Below are 17,418 nucleotides of genomic sequence, written 5' to 3'. Positions count from 1 at the left end.
CGTTCACGGATCATAAAAAGGCAACCACGATAAAGGGACAACGAAGGCAACAACGATTGACCCGTGAAGGTTACACCCCATTCATAATCCATGAGATTACTAACTCCATATGATTCGGAACCACGAAAGGAGGATCGGGGATGATGGTACGAAGTGAGTCATGGAGTCACATTCGCCCGTATTGGCCTCTACTTGATTCTTATAGTGAAAAATGATTCCTGCGATCTCAAAGGCATACAAACGAAATATTCAATTCGCTCCAAACTATTATTATGATAAATTGGTTTAATATTAATGCAACACATAATTCTAAAATATTTGTGATCACTTGATTTAACAACAAGATTAAAAATGAACCTAAACCAGTCGTCCAAATTATCTTATTCGGCGTGATTTTCAATTACATATTCCCTTTAAACATGCAATGTGGTGATCATAAAAATAATAGAATAACATCAATATTGGAAGAAATTTAACAATAATTCCAACAATATAAAATCGTTAGAAAAATAATAGAAATAAAAGGAACATAATTCTTACTTTGATTCTGTTTGCTTGAAACTACAAAATAATAAACAAGTTAGTAACTTCAAGGAAATAATAATTAAATTAAATTAAGTAAAGTAGAGTTGATTTGGGGCCAAACCCTCAAACAGTTCTACCTTTCACGCCTTGGCTTAAGGACAGAACCACGAGTAAAGTATGGACTCCTGGGAGTGCTTGAAGAAGGAATTTTGAAAGAATAAGGGTAGGCTAGTGTTTAGGCTAGAGCATAGAAGAGAGAAAAAACTAGAGAATTAATTGATACCCCTTACATCAGAAATGAGGGGGTATTTATAGAAAAATGTGCAGAGGGAACACACGGAACCCTAAAATGACAAAAACCCTAAAAAGTTTACCGCGACACAGCAAAGTGTGCCGTGACACGAGAAATACCACCGTCAGACGGGAAACATTCCCGTGTCACAGTGTAATTTTGTGTGACGCGGGAAATATATGATGAACGGAAGAGAAAACGCGTTAAGGGTTTATGCGGAAAGGACACGAAAACCCCCGTGTCACAGCAAGTGTCCCGTGTCACGGGGAACCCCACCGTTAGACGGGAAATTTTCCCGTGACACGGTGGACTGTTGCCGTGACGCGGGAATTTTCAGTCCGCTTTTCTTTCTAAATTCATTTTTAACCCTAATTTCGTTCAGCATTTTAAGTGCGATTGATAATTTAGGGCCATTTTATGATTTTATTATTATTTGGGCTAAAATAAATAAAATAAATAAAAAAGTTTGGGCCAAAATAAATAATAAAACAATAAAATAAAAAAGGTTGGGTCTAAAATTAAATAATAAGTTTGGGCTGAAATTAAAACTATGCTTTGACCAAACATTAAGACTGATCCATGGACTATTCAAAAATTGAATTTAATTAAATACGATATTTTAAGCACTCTCGGGATTAAATACTGAACCCGACCAATAGTGGCGGTGAAAGATCGTTCATCATCGGGTTTGGTTTTGGGGAGACATTTTTAGGTGTCTACACTCTTCGTAGTGAAATTCAGAGTGAAATGGAAGTTGAGATGCAAACCCGAATTCAAGCTGACGTGGCCGAAATGGAGAGGAGAACCGAGGAGGGGTGGAATGAGTTCATGAGTCGATTCGCCAACAACGACATATGTTCCATCTTTCAGCCTCAGCGTCGAGACCCCAAGGATGACCCGGGTAGTGGAGGAGCAAGCCAGGGTACCCCGACAATTGTATAGCATAGCTTTGGTTTATGTAGTATTGACATGTACTTAATTTGAATTTATGTAGCATTTGATTATGTTCCCTCTTTTGTAGAACTTACTTTATATTATGTAGCTTTTGGATATGTTCTACTTAAGCATAACTTTTGTGAAAATATATATATTAATATTTCCGTAATTCTATTATGATTTTAATTTTCACAATTATTAGGTGCAGGAATATAGGTTATTAATGATGCTTTTTTAAAAAAAAAATACCAGAATTTGTTGAAATGGATAGTTTTTCGCGACGGAAAAAATAAAGATAAAATCCGTCGGAACAAATTAAACTTTTGCGACAGAAAAAAGGGAGAATAATCTGTCGCAAAGCCATTAGGTTGCGACGGAATTAAATTCCATCGGTAGTTAGCGACAAAAATTTCCGTCGTAAACTAGCGACGGAATTAAATTCCGTCGCAACATATCAGCTTTGCGACGGAATAATTTCGGTCAGAAAATGATTTTACGACGCATTTTTCCGTCGTTGACGTCCCTTCAGCGACGGATTTTTCCGTCATAATGTTGCGACGAATAATACTAGAAAGTCAAAATAATTTACGACGGAACGGGATCGGTCGGAAAATTCGTCGTAATACATCTTTCCGACGGAATTTTCCTCGTAAAATCAACTTTTTCCTACGAAAGGTTTTCCGACGGAACGTTACGACGGAAATCCGTCGTAAAGGTGATTTGCGACGGAAATTCGACCTTCAGCGACAGAACTTTTCGGTCGAAAACGTTTGACCCAAAACATATATTTTACTTTTATTAAACCTTATAATTAAAATACTTTTACTCTTTAATATATTTAATTTAAATACTTGAGCCCTTAAAATATAATTTATAAATACCTAAATACTTTATAAAAATACATAAAAATACGGAGTATTACACCTCCCCTCCTTGCGGTCCCCACCTAACTCTTCTCCTAAATGTGCTACTTGTTGATTTATTAGTATCTTGATAATTAATTTTATTTTTGATTTAAAAATAAAAGAAATAATCAATTCTCCCACATTGATGGAAGAGCAAATCTCACTCATGCTTTTCCCTATAAATACCCAAGTTTGGGTATTGGGAAAATCACTTGAGTAAGGTGTTGAGAAAGGCATCTCCATTGAGAAAACCTTTGAACACATATAATTACTCAGGTTTAGGTCGGGCTTAGCTAACCTCTAAGCATTGGACCATTGTCGGGGTCGAGTTGCGGGTGAACTTCAGTTGGAGGTATTTGTGCGAGCGAGACTTAGAGCTTTCGAAGTAAGATCTCTTTTAGTGAGCGAAGCACGCGTCAAAGGTATTAATCTTTTTCTTAATTAATTTTGTTTAAGTTAATTATGCTTTGTGGTTATATGAATTGCGAGTGTGGTCTTGGCTCAGGTTTTCTTCCGCGGTGAGTCGGACTCATCGAAACCCAACATAATTTGATCTGAAAACCTTCATTTTAATTGTGCCGTTGATGACATGCTGATGTCTATGTTGTTATTCATACGGTTTTATGTTGGTGTTGTCGTATATGATGGTGGGTGTTGGCGGTGGTAGATAGAAAGAGGGGGAAAGAAGAAGAGAGAAAAAAATAGGCCAGAAAGAGAAGAGGAAAAGGAAAGAGAACGAGAAGAAGATGAGGAAAGAGAAGGAGAACATCGAGGAGTGACAAGGAGAACGAAGAGCCGAATGAAGAGGAGAGAGAAGAAGGGGAAAGAAAAGGAGAAGAGGGAAAGAGAAAAAAAGAGGCGGACAATATAGAGAGGTAACTTAGCATCTTAGGGTTTTTCTAAAAGTTTTTTTTTTACAAAAAAATAAAATATTCCATCGGAAAGTTCCGACGGATTCTTATTTCGTCAAAAATGTACTTTCCGAGGGAAAAATCCATTAGAAAGTACATAATTTCCGACGGATTTTTATTCCGTAGGAAATTTTCGACGGATTTTTATTCCGTCAGAAATTTTCGACGGAATTAATGATTCTGTCGGAAATATTCGATAGAATAAAACACAGTTGGAATTTTCGATTTTTTTTTGGAGGATTTACGTGTCCGTCGGAACCATTCCGCCTGTAATGGACTGTTGTCTAGTAGTGGCATATCCCACGAGAGTAGGATTTCTATTTCTTGGATAGAATATCCCTAAATCGATTGTTCTGCGTATGTATATAGCGGAGTAGTTGTTTCACTCCATTCTAGTGTCTGCTTGTAGGTTCAATTCAAAGTTGTACCTTGTAACAAGTTCATCGAGAATGCAATGCCTACTTAGTGTTAATGGCCAAGTACATCAAAGAACCTATTGCACTTAGGTATGACATCGGTTACCAAGTACATCTTCACCTTCTTCTTAGCGTCAAAATGAATCAGCTTTGATGTTTAGAGAATGAACAATCATTGGATGAATGTGCTTTGTCCATGAAGAACCTTTTTAATACTTTTTTATATAGCGTAATTAGATTGATGAATTTAAAAACTATAACACCCCCCATATCCCCTTCTACGGAAATATACGTATAAAATACCATATAAATAGAGTTGGACGTATTACCGCCACGTGAAAACGTAAGTCTTACTTAACTACTAAAAATGGTAACGAAAAATAACTGAGTTTTATTTATAGCTATAATAACCATATATAAGATATTGTTTGAAAATACTCCAAATAAAAACTTGTCTGACTCATGAATAAATAAAATTCTAGCTAGGTGATCCCAATCCCAACTTAAGTATGTGCACGATCAACCTCCACACCTGAAATCAAAACTGCTTACCAATAATGGAAAATAAGGAGAACAAAAACAAAAAGAAAACGGATTAGAAAAAACGGTAAGCACATATAAGTGCAAGGCATGTAAATACTTTATTAGAAAAGCATGCTTTCGAAATAACTACTTCAATTTAGTCCTGCCAAATATCACTTTCCAAAATTAGACTTTCCGAATTTAGAATTACCAAAATTAAACCTTCCAAACACAGTAATGTCCATCAATCGAAACTTTCTACGTTAATATGTTTCCAAATTTATTAACTTTCCAATTTTAGACAAATTTCCAAAATCAATTTTCCTCACCTAACCGTGCACACCCCCCCCCCCTCTCAAAGCAAGTCAAACTATACTCGAGAAAAGACCCGATCATACAAAGTTCATGGTCCTACTTAACCAGTCCTGGGTAGAAGAAGGATGATAAAATTAAATACTAAGGCCCACAAAGAGCTACAAATTTTAAATTAATTCCTCTAATTAATAACTTGTAATCAAGTGATTTATAAACAACTTTTATAAAATTAATTAACATTTTTAAAGATCAAGCCTTTAAATCGTAAAATTATATTCTAACTTTTCATCAAAATCATTATTTCAAATTTCTCACACGCAACATTTATTCAAACAATCATTAAAATGAAACATTCACCAAAACATGCATTCAAAACTTGATTCAAAGACCTATAGCCACCTATACATACCATGATCACGGAAAACAAAGGTACGACTACACTTGATCACGACAGAGAGAATCCTCTTTGCTGACAGCAAGTCATGACAACAATGAGGTGGCGAAAGACAACGGTGAGGTGGCTGACGTTAGGGCAGTAGTAGGGTGGCAATTAGCGGCAAAAATGGTGGTGCGGTCTTTTACTGGAAATTAATGACGGCGGAAAAACGAAAAGTTATTATAAAAAAGACAAAGGGTTATGATGAAACCAAATGGTGGAGAGGTCTATGGAGCAAGTTACCAAAGTAATAAAGAATGCAAGAGAGAAGAAGACTCGGAAGTTACCAAAAAATGTTAGTTGATTTATTTACTTTTTTTAAAAAAAAAAAATTATGGTAAATAATTTCTATTTTGAATCAAATAGTTGTAATATATTTTGGAATAATTATAATATTCACTCTTATTATTAGTTATGTGCTACGAAGTATATTATAAGAGGAAATCCAAGTTACTCAAAGGACACAATCATCATTTCACCTGCCTAAGTAAAGGGCAAAATAGAGGTCATGATTTAATTACTATCTTCATCTTCCCCATCCCAGATTTCCTCCATTTTTGCCTCCTTCATCCTCTATACATAGTCTGTCAACCTCTATCAATGCCTCCTCTATTTCCACCACCTAAGGTGGTTAAAATTGCTGCTCCAAACAAGACACTTCCCCTAAAGGATTTATATGACCTAATTGACACTTTTTATTACTAGGGTTTTGTTTTGTTCCGCCGCAAAGTGTCATTGTGGGCTTGAGAAAGGACGAAGAAGAAAAGGTCAACGGGGGAAGAAGAAGATCGGAGGTCGACGAACTTGAGAAAGGACGAAGGTCGATGGACTTAAGAAAGGACAAAGAAAAGGAGGTGGACAGGCTTGAGAAAGATCAAAGGTCGATGGACTTGACAAAGATCGGAGAAGAGGAGGTCGATGGTGGTTGTTGTAATGTGTTTAGCGAGAGAGATTGTGGATGTGATGATGGTGGTGGTTGTGGTGGTGGTGAATGCCGACAGAGATAGATGAAGAAGAAATGACTGTTAGCTATGGAGTAACCTGGGTGGAGAGAGATGAAGAAGAAATGATTGGCAACTATTTCAAGACCAATATTTACAAGATAGCCATTTGAGTAATAATATTTGTTATTTAAATTGGGTAACCTAGGTACCCTCCTATATTATATTGATCTAGTTGGGCTTTTTTTTTTAAATACCTTTCATTATATTATAAGGTAGGAAATAATAAAAGAAGAAAAAAAATGGTGGCACCAGTAATGACATCTAGTTGTCATCATTATATCACAATAGCATGGGGTCAAATCGTTTGACTGAAAATATAGGGATTTTAAAATAAAAAAAAAAAAAAAAAAAAAAAAAAAAAAAAAACAACGAGGTAATCATGTTTCTTTGAGTATAGAGTTTGTCATAATTTCTATGCTAGTTAGTTAATACTCGAGCTATGCTTAGGTTTTTCAATTAATACATGGTTGGATTATATTTATGCATAACATGAAATGATTTACTTTTAGCCGTCAGAATCTGAAATTATCAATACGTAACAGACCTTTTTTTTTTATTCAATCAAATTGAAAACAGGATTATGTATGTTATATCTTCTATCTTATCTTTAATCTTGATAAAATTATTATTTATTTTCTTATGAAAAAAATTACCAAAAAAAAAAAGTTTTTGGAGGGAAAATTTTTAATATGGTGTTGACACGTGTAATCAAATAATTATTTTGATAATTACTTTAGTATAGATATTGAAGGGGAAAATTCATTTCTTTCATATAAATGTTATCCTTTTAAACTAGTGCAACATGATTAAATTGCAACAACTTGATCCATATAGCTTGAACTAACAATAATTCTATTGAAATCACCATAATCCATAGTTATGGAATTACTTTGAATAATTAAGTACAAACATTAAAAGACTGTAGACACCAATGAAATTCACCAACTTCTGACTTGTTGATACCAATCATTACAAATTAAATCAATATAATTTCACACCTGACACACAAATCCAAAAAAAAAAAAAAAAAAAAAAAAAAAAAAAAAAAAAAAACAAATTTGTGCCTTCCCAGGGCCATTAGCTCGAGTTCATAATGACTTTTGGAACTTCAACGCTAAATTTATTCCCATTTAGAAACTAAGGGCATGCATGTTCGAGAACCTTACTGTGATTCCGAACGAGCCCTAAATTTCACTTAATAATCAGTTGGGAGTGGCTGGTGAGAGTACTCATCATCACCAATGAAAATGTGGTCATAGATAATAGCAGCAAGGGCTGCCCCAATAAATGGGCCGATCCAGTAAACCCAATGGTGAGTCCAAGTCCAGCTAACAACGGCGGGTCCGAATGTGACTGCTGGGTTCATTGATGCCCCATCAAAAGGTCCACCAGCCAAGATATTGGCCCCAACAATGAGCCCAATTGCAATTGGGGCGATTATGCCCAAATTGCCTTTCTTTGGGTCAACAGCTGTGGCATAGACTGTGTAGACCAGCCCAAATGTCATTACAATCTCGAACACTAATGCATTCCATGAAGAAACCCCTGATGATAGTGCAAATGCTGATACTGCCTGTAACACAAAAAATTACATGCTTTGATTATTAAAGAGGTCAAGTGTAATAATTAATAAATAATAAGATGCTAGTCATACTACCTAGACAGCCCAGGTATAGGAGGTTTGAACCGTTGATTAGCTTTCCAACTATCAAACGTAAAGTTAGTGGTCGAATCTCTCCAAACTCATTTTACGAATGATTTATTTAATATCCCGCTCTTATAAATTATAATTATATAATAATTGGTTATGTCCTTACAAAATTTGGATTGATTTATTTAAATTTTCCCCTCTGCCCCTCGGATCATGTCCTCATCCAAAAAAGTATACAGTACATTGTTTTTATGCCGATGGCATTTTATTCCGATCACATATTATATAAACTGCGGAGTATAAACTTTTATAAAAGACTTAAGAATCTAATTAATGAGATGTTTTCGCAATAACTTATCGTGATTTAATATGTTAAGACATTAAAAACTCTTTTAAACTATCTAACTCTTTAATGCTATGTTTGGATCACAAATTAGAAGGGAAATGGAAGGGAGGGAAATAGGAGGAAGAGGAAGGAAGGGAAAGTGGAGGAAATGATGAGCTTCATTATCCCTCCAAATCTCTCCAATTTTGAAGGGATGGTCTTTATTAAAGGAGGAGGGAAAATAGATCCCTCCCTCCCCCTTCCCTTCCCTTCCCTCCCCCAACATATTATCCAAACAAAGAAGGTTTGTCTCCCTCCCTTGCCCTTTCCTTTCTTTCCTTTCATTTTTTGTTATCCAAACATAGCCTAAAAGGACTACTTTAGTCTCTTAATATGTTATTATAAGATCATTTCACAAGTAAATTCATGGTATAAACACAAATCAAATGGTGATGGTAGGAATTACCATGCCGCCGGTGGCGTATTGGATAAGGAAGCAAGCAACAACGGAGCCAAGCAATTGACCAATCCAATACAAAATGGCGCGTAACAAAGTAATGTGACCAGCAATAAAGGCACCAAAGGTAACAGCAGGATTAACATGTCCTCCTGATATGTTTGCACCAACTGCGACTGCTACTATCAGTCCGAATGCATGCGCTAATGATGCTGCTATTACCCCTGTCGACGGCGTCGTCCCGTTGTCGTTCAGTTTGCCTGAAATCCCAATTCATTATTGTTGTTACAAACCGTAGAGAATATATGATTTTTTAATTTATTTATTTATTTATTTTTCAATCAATAAGAAAAGGAAAGGTTGATTATATTGGCCAAAGAGTAAATAGAAAGTCACATGAATGTAACGTTTATAAGCTTTAGTGATCAAAATTACTTCCTTCGTTTTCTGCCCTTTTTTTTTTTTTTTTTTTTTTTTTTTTTTTTTTTTTTTTTTTTTTTTTTTTTTGGGAAAACATATGACACGGCTAATATTAATAAATAGTCCATTAATACATATGGGAAACATCACAAAAACTATGAGTCCTTCATTTCCTTAATTACAATAGTTTGATTAATGATTGTGTACACCAACCTCTTAACTTTGATGATTAGTATTGTTGATTTTTAATGTGTAATAATTATATATTTTTATGTGTAATAATTATACTTAATATAATGCTCATATGTTTTACACTATTATTCTTTAAAAAAAAAAAAGGTACTCTAATGGATTTAAATGAGATAAGAGTGAGTTGCTTAGGTGGATAGAGTTTCCCTTCTGATTTCAGAGGATCCTGATATTGATTTTCATCACTTGCATTAATTTTGACTAAACGAGTGTAATATGGTGCATGTACAACCCATTTGTCACCGGTCACAAATGAAATGCGTGTTTCATCAATAAAGACTAGCTGAAGACCATCTACAGGTACAAATCATTAATGCTATGTTTGGATAACAAATTAGAAGGGAAATGGAAGGGAGGGAAATAGGAGGAAGGGGAAGGAAGGGAAAGTGGAGGAAATGATGAGCTCTATTTTCCCTCCAAATCTCTCCAATTTTGAAGGGATGGTCTTTATTAAAGGAGGAGGGAAAATGGATCCTTCCCTCCCCCTCCCCTTCCCTCCCCCAACATATTATCCAAACAAGGAACTTTGTCTCCCTCCCTTACCCTTCCCTTCCTTTCCTTTCATTTTTTGGTATCCAGACATAGCCTAATAGTACATGCATGGTCGAATTCTACATATTCTACATTATTACTTACTGAAGGCCATGCCGGAACCTTGTCCGGCAAAGACGAAAATAATCATAGAGAAGAATTCAGCAAGGGCTGCTCTAATTGCATCTGGATGGCTAGCCTCTCCTGGATTTCCTATTGCTATTCTGTATATCGGCATTTTTTTCCCTTTCTTCTTTCAATTAATTGCTAATATTGTAGTAATGTTTTTGTTTCTCTTCTTGTGTTATAACATTACAATAAAACACAAGTCTTTTTAACTAGTAACATTACATGAAGAATGCTAAAAATATGGCTTAAGACTAGGGCCCTATTTAATTGTCGTTCTACCATTTGTATGGATGTGATTAATTAGTTAAATCATGAGAATGGTAATTAATCCAAAAGATTAGGGATAACCACTGCTATTTGTGGCAATTTTCATATGGCTTAAAAAATTGATAAAATGTTCAATAATAATCAACAAGCCCTGAAAGAAAGCTTTTAGAATGCTATTAAGGGAAAGTTCTTCTACTTTAATTAAGCTGGTAGATAAAACTGAATAATCAGATAATTTATTTGTTTCATGCTGATAACTTTCACACATACTAAAGATTTAGCTCATTTTTTGTAACAATTATATATGTTTTTTTTTTTTTTTTTTTTTTTTTACAAAGGGGACAACAAAAGACTAAAACACAAAAGAAAGCAAATCTCTGCGTTTGATTATTGAGAATGTTGATTGACCCTCTGTAATAATTATGTTCGATTACTGAGAATGTTAATTGACCCCCTATTTCACAAATATTTAGGGAAAGTTCCTCTAATCCCATTTGTATTTATCATTGCAAATGTTTGATCACAAAAAATATATGTAGTATTTAAATTACATATTATCAAAAATTACTAAAATTAAAGTAGATAATGTACTCACCGAAATAAATCATACTAGACCTTTTAGGACTGACTTTTCTTATACAAAGTACTTTTTACCTTTAAACATTAGTAGCTAGATCTTCCACGGCAAGTAGCATTTTTTGTAAAAAAAAAAAAGTTCACGGGCAAGTAGCCTGATCTTCCAAAATCTTATACTTCCTTTTTTACTTGACTTATTCTTTTATCACGCTTGTCAATGCAAAATTTTAACGATCAATAACTTTAATTTTCTATAATTAAACAATATAAAAGTTATATTTTATGATAGTATTTATTGAAACAAATTCAAAAATATCCAACATGAATATGTTTTTCCTTACCTATTTTTCACAAAAGACGATCAAAGAAGATTTGATAAATAGTGTAAAAGTCAAAGCGAGTCAAGTAAAAAAGAACGGGGGAAGTAAGTATTATTTTATTCACCTTCCACAAACGTTTACAAAAGGTAAATAAGAAATTTATCATCTAGCTAGTTAGGAACAACTTGAGGAAATATTACCTTCTATAAATAAACTCGTCCCTAGCGAGTCTTGTACGTGGCTAGTCACAAGTTGTGGTCATATTGAGTTATTAGAGTAATCTTCATTTATATGTATGAGTAACCCCATTTATTCCTAAAAGTAACCATGTCCAAAAAAAAGTACCAAAATTCATTACACGACTAATATGAAGTAATTTATAAAAAAAATTAAACATGTTTGTTCATTCGAGTAACCCTTAATGTTTTGTTTTTAAAAATCCTGTTCTGATTGACTGAACTGAACTTATCGGAGATAAACTGAACTGAACTGAACAGAACATTTTATGAGACGAGGAAATTAAGAAATGAACTGAACTGAATTGAACTGAACGTATTAGAGCTGAACTGAACTGAACTGAACTGAAAATAATCTGAAGAGAACCGACCCTAAGAGAGTAACCCCTTTTCTCATTTAAGTAACTCACATACGGCAAGGTAAATTCATTTTTTCCATCACTATAACCCCTATTACTTAATTAATTGTCTTATATATGAAGTGGCCACACCATGTAGTCATGTAGCCAGTCACGTATAAGAATTTGAATCCCATATTACCTTTCTCATAACACTTCCATTGATCCAACCCTTGCAACCACGTGAACCACTTTTCCTCATTTTTTTTTCTTTTATATGACTTTTATTACCCCCATTGTATTAACCGAATACCATTACTCCCCATAATACTTTAAAGTCACTTTAACCTAATTGGGTTTTCAATATGTCGATTTATGCCAAGCCAACTTTGATGATTTGGCCTATGGTCCACATGCCTTGGTGAAAACGTGTCTACCTAATTAAAATTATCTTATAATTGAAAGTAAAATCCACATGTTCTCATTTGAATCTGAAAATAAAATGCCAGCTAACCTCTCAAATCAAGCTCAAATAAACCGTAATGCAGTTCAAAACCTTGTCTTAACAAATACAATCATCTTTTGAGTTATTAGTCCAATTACAAGCTCTACTACACATACAAAAATAATAAATGATCAATATTATATGATTAATAACTTGATTTGCCTCTCAATACATATAAAAGGTCGCATTTATCAAAATTCAAAGCAAATAATCAATCTTCAATTAAGTTGTTTATCGTCATCAATAAATAAGGAAATTCTTATACACCTAGGTGCAAGAATGTAATATTGGGATATATTTTAGGAAACAAGATAATTGTGAATATTGTGAGAATATATCCTAGAGAATATTGTGAGCTATTTTAGCTATTTTAGGTTATTTGGTCTTGCCCTCCAAGTATACCTAATTGATAAATATATTGTATGTGGCCATTGTGATTAATGAGAATTACACAGAGAATTATACGATCATAGTTTGTTATGATATCAGAGCCTGAGTGAGATCCAAAATTAAATGTTTTATTTTGTTCGTAACATTCATTGTTCACGTACAATTAGAGTGTGAGTGAGAGTTCACTGCTTTGAGATTTCCTTTATTTGTGAGGAATTGTGAGATTGATTCCTTTATTTGTGAGGAATTGGGAGATTAATTCTTTTAGTTGTGAGGACTTGTGAAATTAATTAATTGTGCCAATTACGTGACATTACATTGTGAGTGTGATGGCTGGATGTGGTGAGCAACGTTTTGTGGGCCTTTCTTCCGATCAATATCAGCAGCTTCTTAGTAATCTAAATGGTCTTAAATTCAAGACTAATGGTAACCATGACCCGGGTTGGATCATTGACACCGGGGCATCAAATCATGTCACTTACGAGTTATCTTTGTTGACGAATATTTCTAATGTTCAAAATTGTCCGGTGGGATTGCCGGATGGAATGCTAACAAAATTGGCTTAGTGACTTTGCAAGGGGACTTGACTATTGAGAATGTCCTTTACGTACCGCAATTGAATTGCAATTTAATTTCGGCGACTCAATTATGTGATGACTCAAATTGTGTCATGCAATTTACTAACAACCTTTGTGTTATACAGGACCTAATGACGAGGAAGGTGATTGGAGCAGGTGAACGAGTAGATGGACTTTATTATTTTCGGGGTGTTCCTACGGTGAAGTTGAAGATAGATGGGGATCATTTGACAGAGTTGTGGCATAAACGTTTGGGGCATCCTTCGGCAAAGGTACTACAACAACTTCCATTTGTGAGTCGTAGTAGAAATAAATTTAAATCATGTGATGTATGTCCTCGGGCAAAACAACATAGGAGTAGTTTTCCTTTGAGTCAAAATAAAGCTAGTCAGATTTTTGAACTAGTACATTTAGATTTGTGGGGTCCGTATAAGACTCCATCGTCTTGTGGTGCCCATTATTTTTTAACCATTGTCGATGATTATTCTAAGGGTGTGTGGACTTATTTAATAAGGAATAAAATGGAAGTTGAGTACATGTTTTATAATTTTGTGGCTATTGTGAAACGTCAATTTTCTCAAGAGATTAAAGTGGTTCGTAGTGATAATGGTACGGAATTTAATTCCTTGAAGAACTACTTCTTTGAAAATGGGATATATGTTGAGACTTCGTGTGTAGGCACGCCTCAACAAAATGGGCGTGTTGAGAGAAAACATCAACATATCTTGAATGTGGCTAGAGCTTTAAGGTTCCAAGCAAATTTACCTCTGAAATTTTGGGGGGAGTGTGTGCAAGCGGCATGTCATTTGTTAAATAGAACACCTTCTCGATTGCTTGACTATAAAACCCCAATTGACATGTTATTTGGAAAATCACCTTCATATGAGTATATTCGGGTGTTTGGGTGTTTATGTTATGCTTATAATCAAAGGAGTAAAGGTGACAAGTTTGCAAGTAGGAGTAGAAAATGTGTGTTCATCGGCTATCCTTTCGGGAAAAAGGGGTGGAAGGTGTATGATTTGGAGACCCGAGATATATTTGTTTCGAGGGATGTGATTTTTCATGAGGATGCATTTCCATTTATTACACCTAATGTGGATGAGAAGCGTGTGACATACTCCATTCCTTGCGTGGATGAGGGTGTAAGTGATGACGAGTGGAGCTTGGAGGATGAAGAGGAGAGTGGTAGAGACGTGAGAAGGGATGAAAATGAGGCAGGGGCAGCAGACCACACCGCAGGCAACTTGCGGCAGGAGGCCACAAGCCGCGACCAGGCTGCGGGAGAGTCTGTCAGGGACTCTGATTAGCCCGCTGGCTCTCCAGCGCCCACTGGTGCAGCTGGGCAGTGCGACAGCTCAGTGCACGAGCCTGAGCAGCAAACTTCCACCCCCCATTCAGAGCAACAAGCTGGGCAGCTAGTTCATAGCAGCGACATAGTTGATGTTGTGCAGCCAGTAAGTACTGAGGCCTTGGGTAAAGGCATGAGACCAAAAAATTCCTTCCGTGAAACTCCGTGACTATGTGACACTGTAACACCCCTAAATCTCCCTCTACGGAAATACCAGTATAATACGTATAATTATACCGTAGAGATAGACTTGGGCGTATTACCGCCGCGTGATTACGCAAGGCTACTCAAAATACTTAACTCAATACCAAAAACTTGCAGCGGAAACTCAACTTTCTTTTATTAATACTTATGAAAATAGTAACATTGTTATGAGTACTCTAAATAAAGACAAGACCAACATTTCTAAACTAGGTGAAGCAAATCCCGGGACTCTCATATGCTCATTCATGACTCCACCTGAAAATAGTCAACACTGCTTACCATTACGGTAAACAGGGCGAACCAAAACAAATAGAAAATACAGATTAGCAAAATATGCTAAGTACGATAAGTGCAAGATAATGTAAACTCAATTTATTTGCAAACATGCTTTTAAAATCGATTCCAATAAATAATCCACTTATTCCAAAACTCATGATTCAAAACCAATTCCAATGATTCAACATTCAAAATAATTGATAAACCAATTCCTTTAAAAATCCAATTCCTTTTTGAACCAATTTCTTTAAATCCAATTCCTCACCCAAGTGTGCACACCCCCCAAGCTAGTCTCCTTATATTACAAGGCTATTCTTGAGGAAAGACCCGGTCATACAAAGTCCAAGGCCTTATCAATAAACCAAATCCGCATAGTGGGATTACCAACCTGCTTATAAAGCATTAATAATAATAATAATAATTCAATGGTTCAATAAATCCTTTTAAGATCCAACAAATCCAATATAATTCAAACTCCTTTTTGATGAGTCCACATACTTTCAAAATCAAAACATTTTAAATAAATACTTTAGGATAAAATCTCATATTAATAGCTTTCCAAAATCAATAACTCTTCCTTGAAAAACCTTTTATTTAATTCAACAAACCTTTTAAAAATCAAATTATTTAAACACAATAAGTAATTCAAACCATTTAAAACATGATTTAAAAATCAAAATACTTTTATCAATACCTCCAAACATGATTTATTTCAAAATCATAATTCAAATCAATTTAATTCAATCACCAATCAAATCAAATAAAACATGTTATTCAAACCAATCACTTTCAAAGGTATCTAGCCACCTAACGTACCTTGATCCTTGCTTAGCTATACACACCAAAAGAACCTCAAGAATCTTGGTCGAACACACCCTACAAATAAATATAACCTTAATCAATATAAGGTTAACAAATAATTAAAAACCCCCAACTATATGTACATGAACCTTTTAATTAATTTCTCATAAACATCATAAAAATATGATTTTATATAATTAAAACTACTCATAATAATTTTTATAAATCCCCCATAATAAAAATAATAATAATTGAATAAGAGAAGGGAAGAAGAAAAGATAAGAGACCAAGGAAAAGAGAAGAATTGGATTTGCATAGGAAATAATAGACAGAACTTTCAGAGGCTATAACTCCTTTGATATAGCTCGGAATTGGGTGATTTTTGAGCCTAACCTCAAGGAATTTTTGATAGGAACAACTTTATGTGAAACGTTCATACCCCAAAAACTGAGCAGAAGTGCCCGAAAATTGGCTTCAAAGATAAACGGGATGATTTGTGTAAAATTGAGGAGAAGAAAAGAAGAGAATTGGTGTGAAGAATGTGAGAGGTATGAAGGGGTATTTATAGGCTAGGATGTAGAAAGGATAGAGTTTAAGGTGTGATATGATTACTAGAAAATGTGATAAGTTTTTGGGGTTGTTAAGGTACTTGAATCAAATTAAGTCTAGATTAACAGTTGGGTTAAAAGATAAGAAAATTTAAATGGATATACATATGGTTGGGAGAAGAAAGATAGGAACAAAATGAGATAATGAAGAAGAAAATTAGAGGATAATTTAAAATATAATAATTAACAAACTAAAGTGATAACAATCAATAATAATAAAATAATTGAATAAATAAATATTTTAGATAATATCAAAATTAGTTAAATACATAATGTATATTAAATATTTCTCTTGAAATAGTTAGTAAAATATGGACCGACCTTAAAAAGATAATTAAACCTATATTATTAATTTAGAAATCCAAAAATAATTAATTATTCAAATGATTAAATACTTATATTTGGCGCTAAAATTCAAATATTATTTTGGCCCCAAATAATGAAATTACTAAAATACCCTTTTTATAAAATAATTCTTAATTAATTAATTATAAAATACGTATGAAAATACGGGGTATTACAGACACACACTATCTGAAATAATAGTCCATCTACACCAACTTAGAGTTCACTTGTGACATCATCTCCCTCAGGTATTGTTTACCCTATAACACAATATGTTGATTCTCACCGATTTTCTATGAAACATAGAAAATATATTGTTGCTATTACAGGAGGAAATGAACCCAAAAGTTTCAGGGACGCCATGAAACATGAGGGTTGGAGAAAGGCAATGGCAGATGAGATACAGGCGCTTGAAGAACAGCGCACTTGGGTGCTAAAAAAATTACCACCTGGTAAAAAGGCTCTCGGGAGCAAGTGGGTGTACAAAGAGAAATACGATGAGCATGGGAATTTGCAGAGATTAAAGGCGAGGCTAGTTATCTTTGGCAATCATCAGGTTGAAGGTTTAGACTACAATGAGACGTTTGCTCCAGTGGCAAAAA

General features: G+C 34.5%; 1 protein-coding gene across 1 annotated transcript; it reads right to left on the bottom strand.

Moving 5' to 3' along the window:
- Positions 1–7,307: 7,307 nt before the first annotated feature.
- Positions 7,308–10,133, bottom strand: LOC145556135 (aquaporin TIP1-3-like). Its single transcript, XM_081617791.1, has 3 exons — positions 10,001–10,133; positions 8,705–8,955; positions 7,308–7,835 (listed from the first exon to the last, which is right to left on the bottom strand). Exons 1-3 carry the CDS (start codon positions 10,131–10,133, stop codon positions 7,458–7,460), a joined length of 762 nt encoding a protein of 253 aa, XP_081473917.1. The 3' UTR covers positions 7,308–7,457.
- Between the last annotated feature and the right edge of the window lie 7,285 nt (positions 10,134–17,418).

The sequence above is a fragment of the Chenopodium album genome, chromosome 8, assembly GCF_948465745.1.
Source record: "Chenopodium album chromosome 8, dcCheAlbu1.1, whole genome shotgun sequence".
Classification (NCBI taxonomy): domain Eukaryota; kingdom Viridiplantae; phylum Streptophyta; class Magnoliopsida; order Caryophyllales; family Amaranthaceae; genus Chenopodium; species Chenopodium album.
The sequence above is the reverse complement of the archived record's forward strand: the minus strand, read 5'-3'. Positions and strand labels throughout refer to the sequence as shown.

Excerpts from the sequence above, each read along its gene's own strand:
- LOC145556135 (XM_081617791.1), bottom strand. The coding sequence starts at position 10,133 with ATGCCGATATACAGAATAGCAATAGGAAATCCAGGAGAGGCTAGCCAT. Across the intron at positions 8,956-10,000 it reads AGGTTCCGGCATGGCCTTCA|GCAAACTGAACGACAACGGG; the intron begins GTAAGTAATAAT and ends TTGGGATTTCAG. Across the intron at positions 7,836-8,704 it reads AATACGCCACCGGCGGCATG|GCAGTATCAGCATTTGCACT; the intron begins GTAATTCCTACC and ends TTTGTGTTACAG.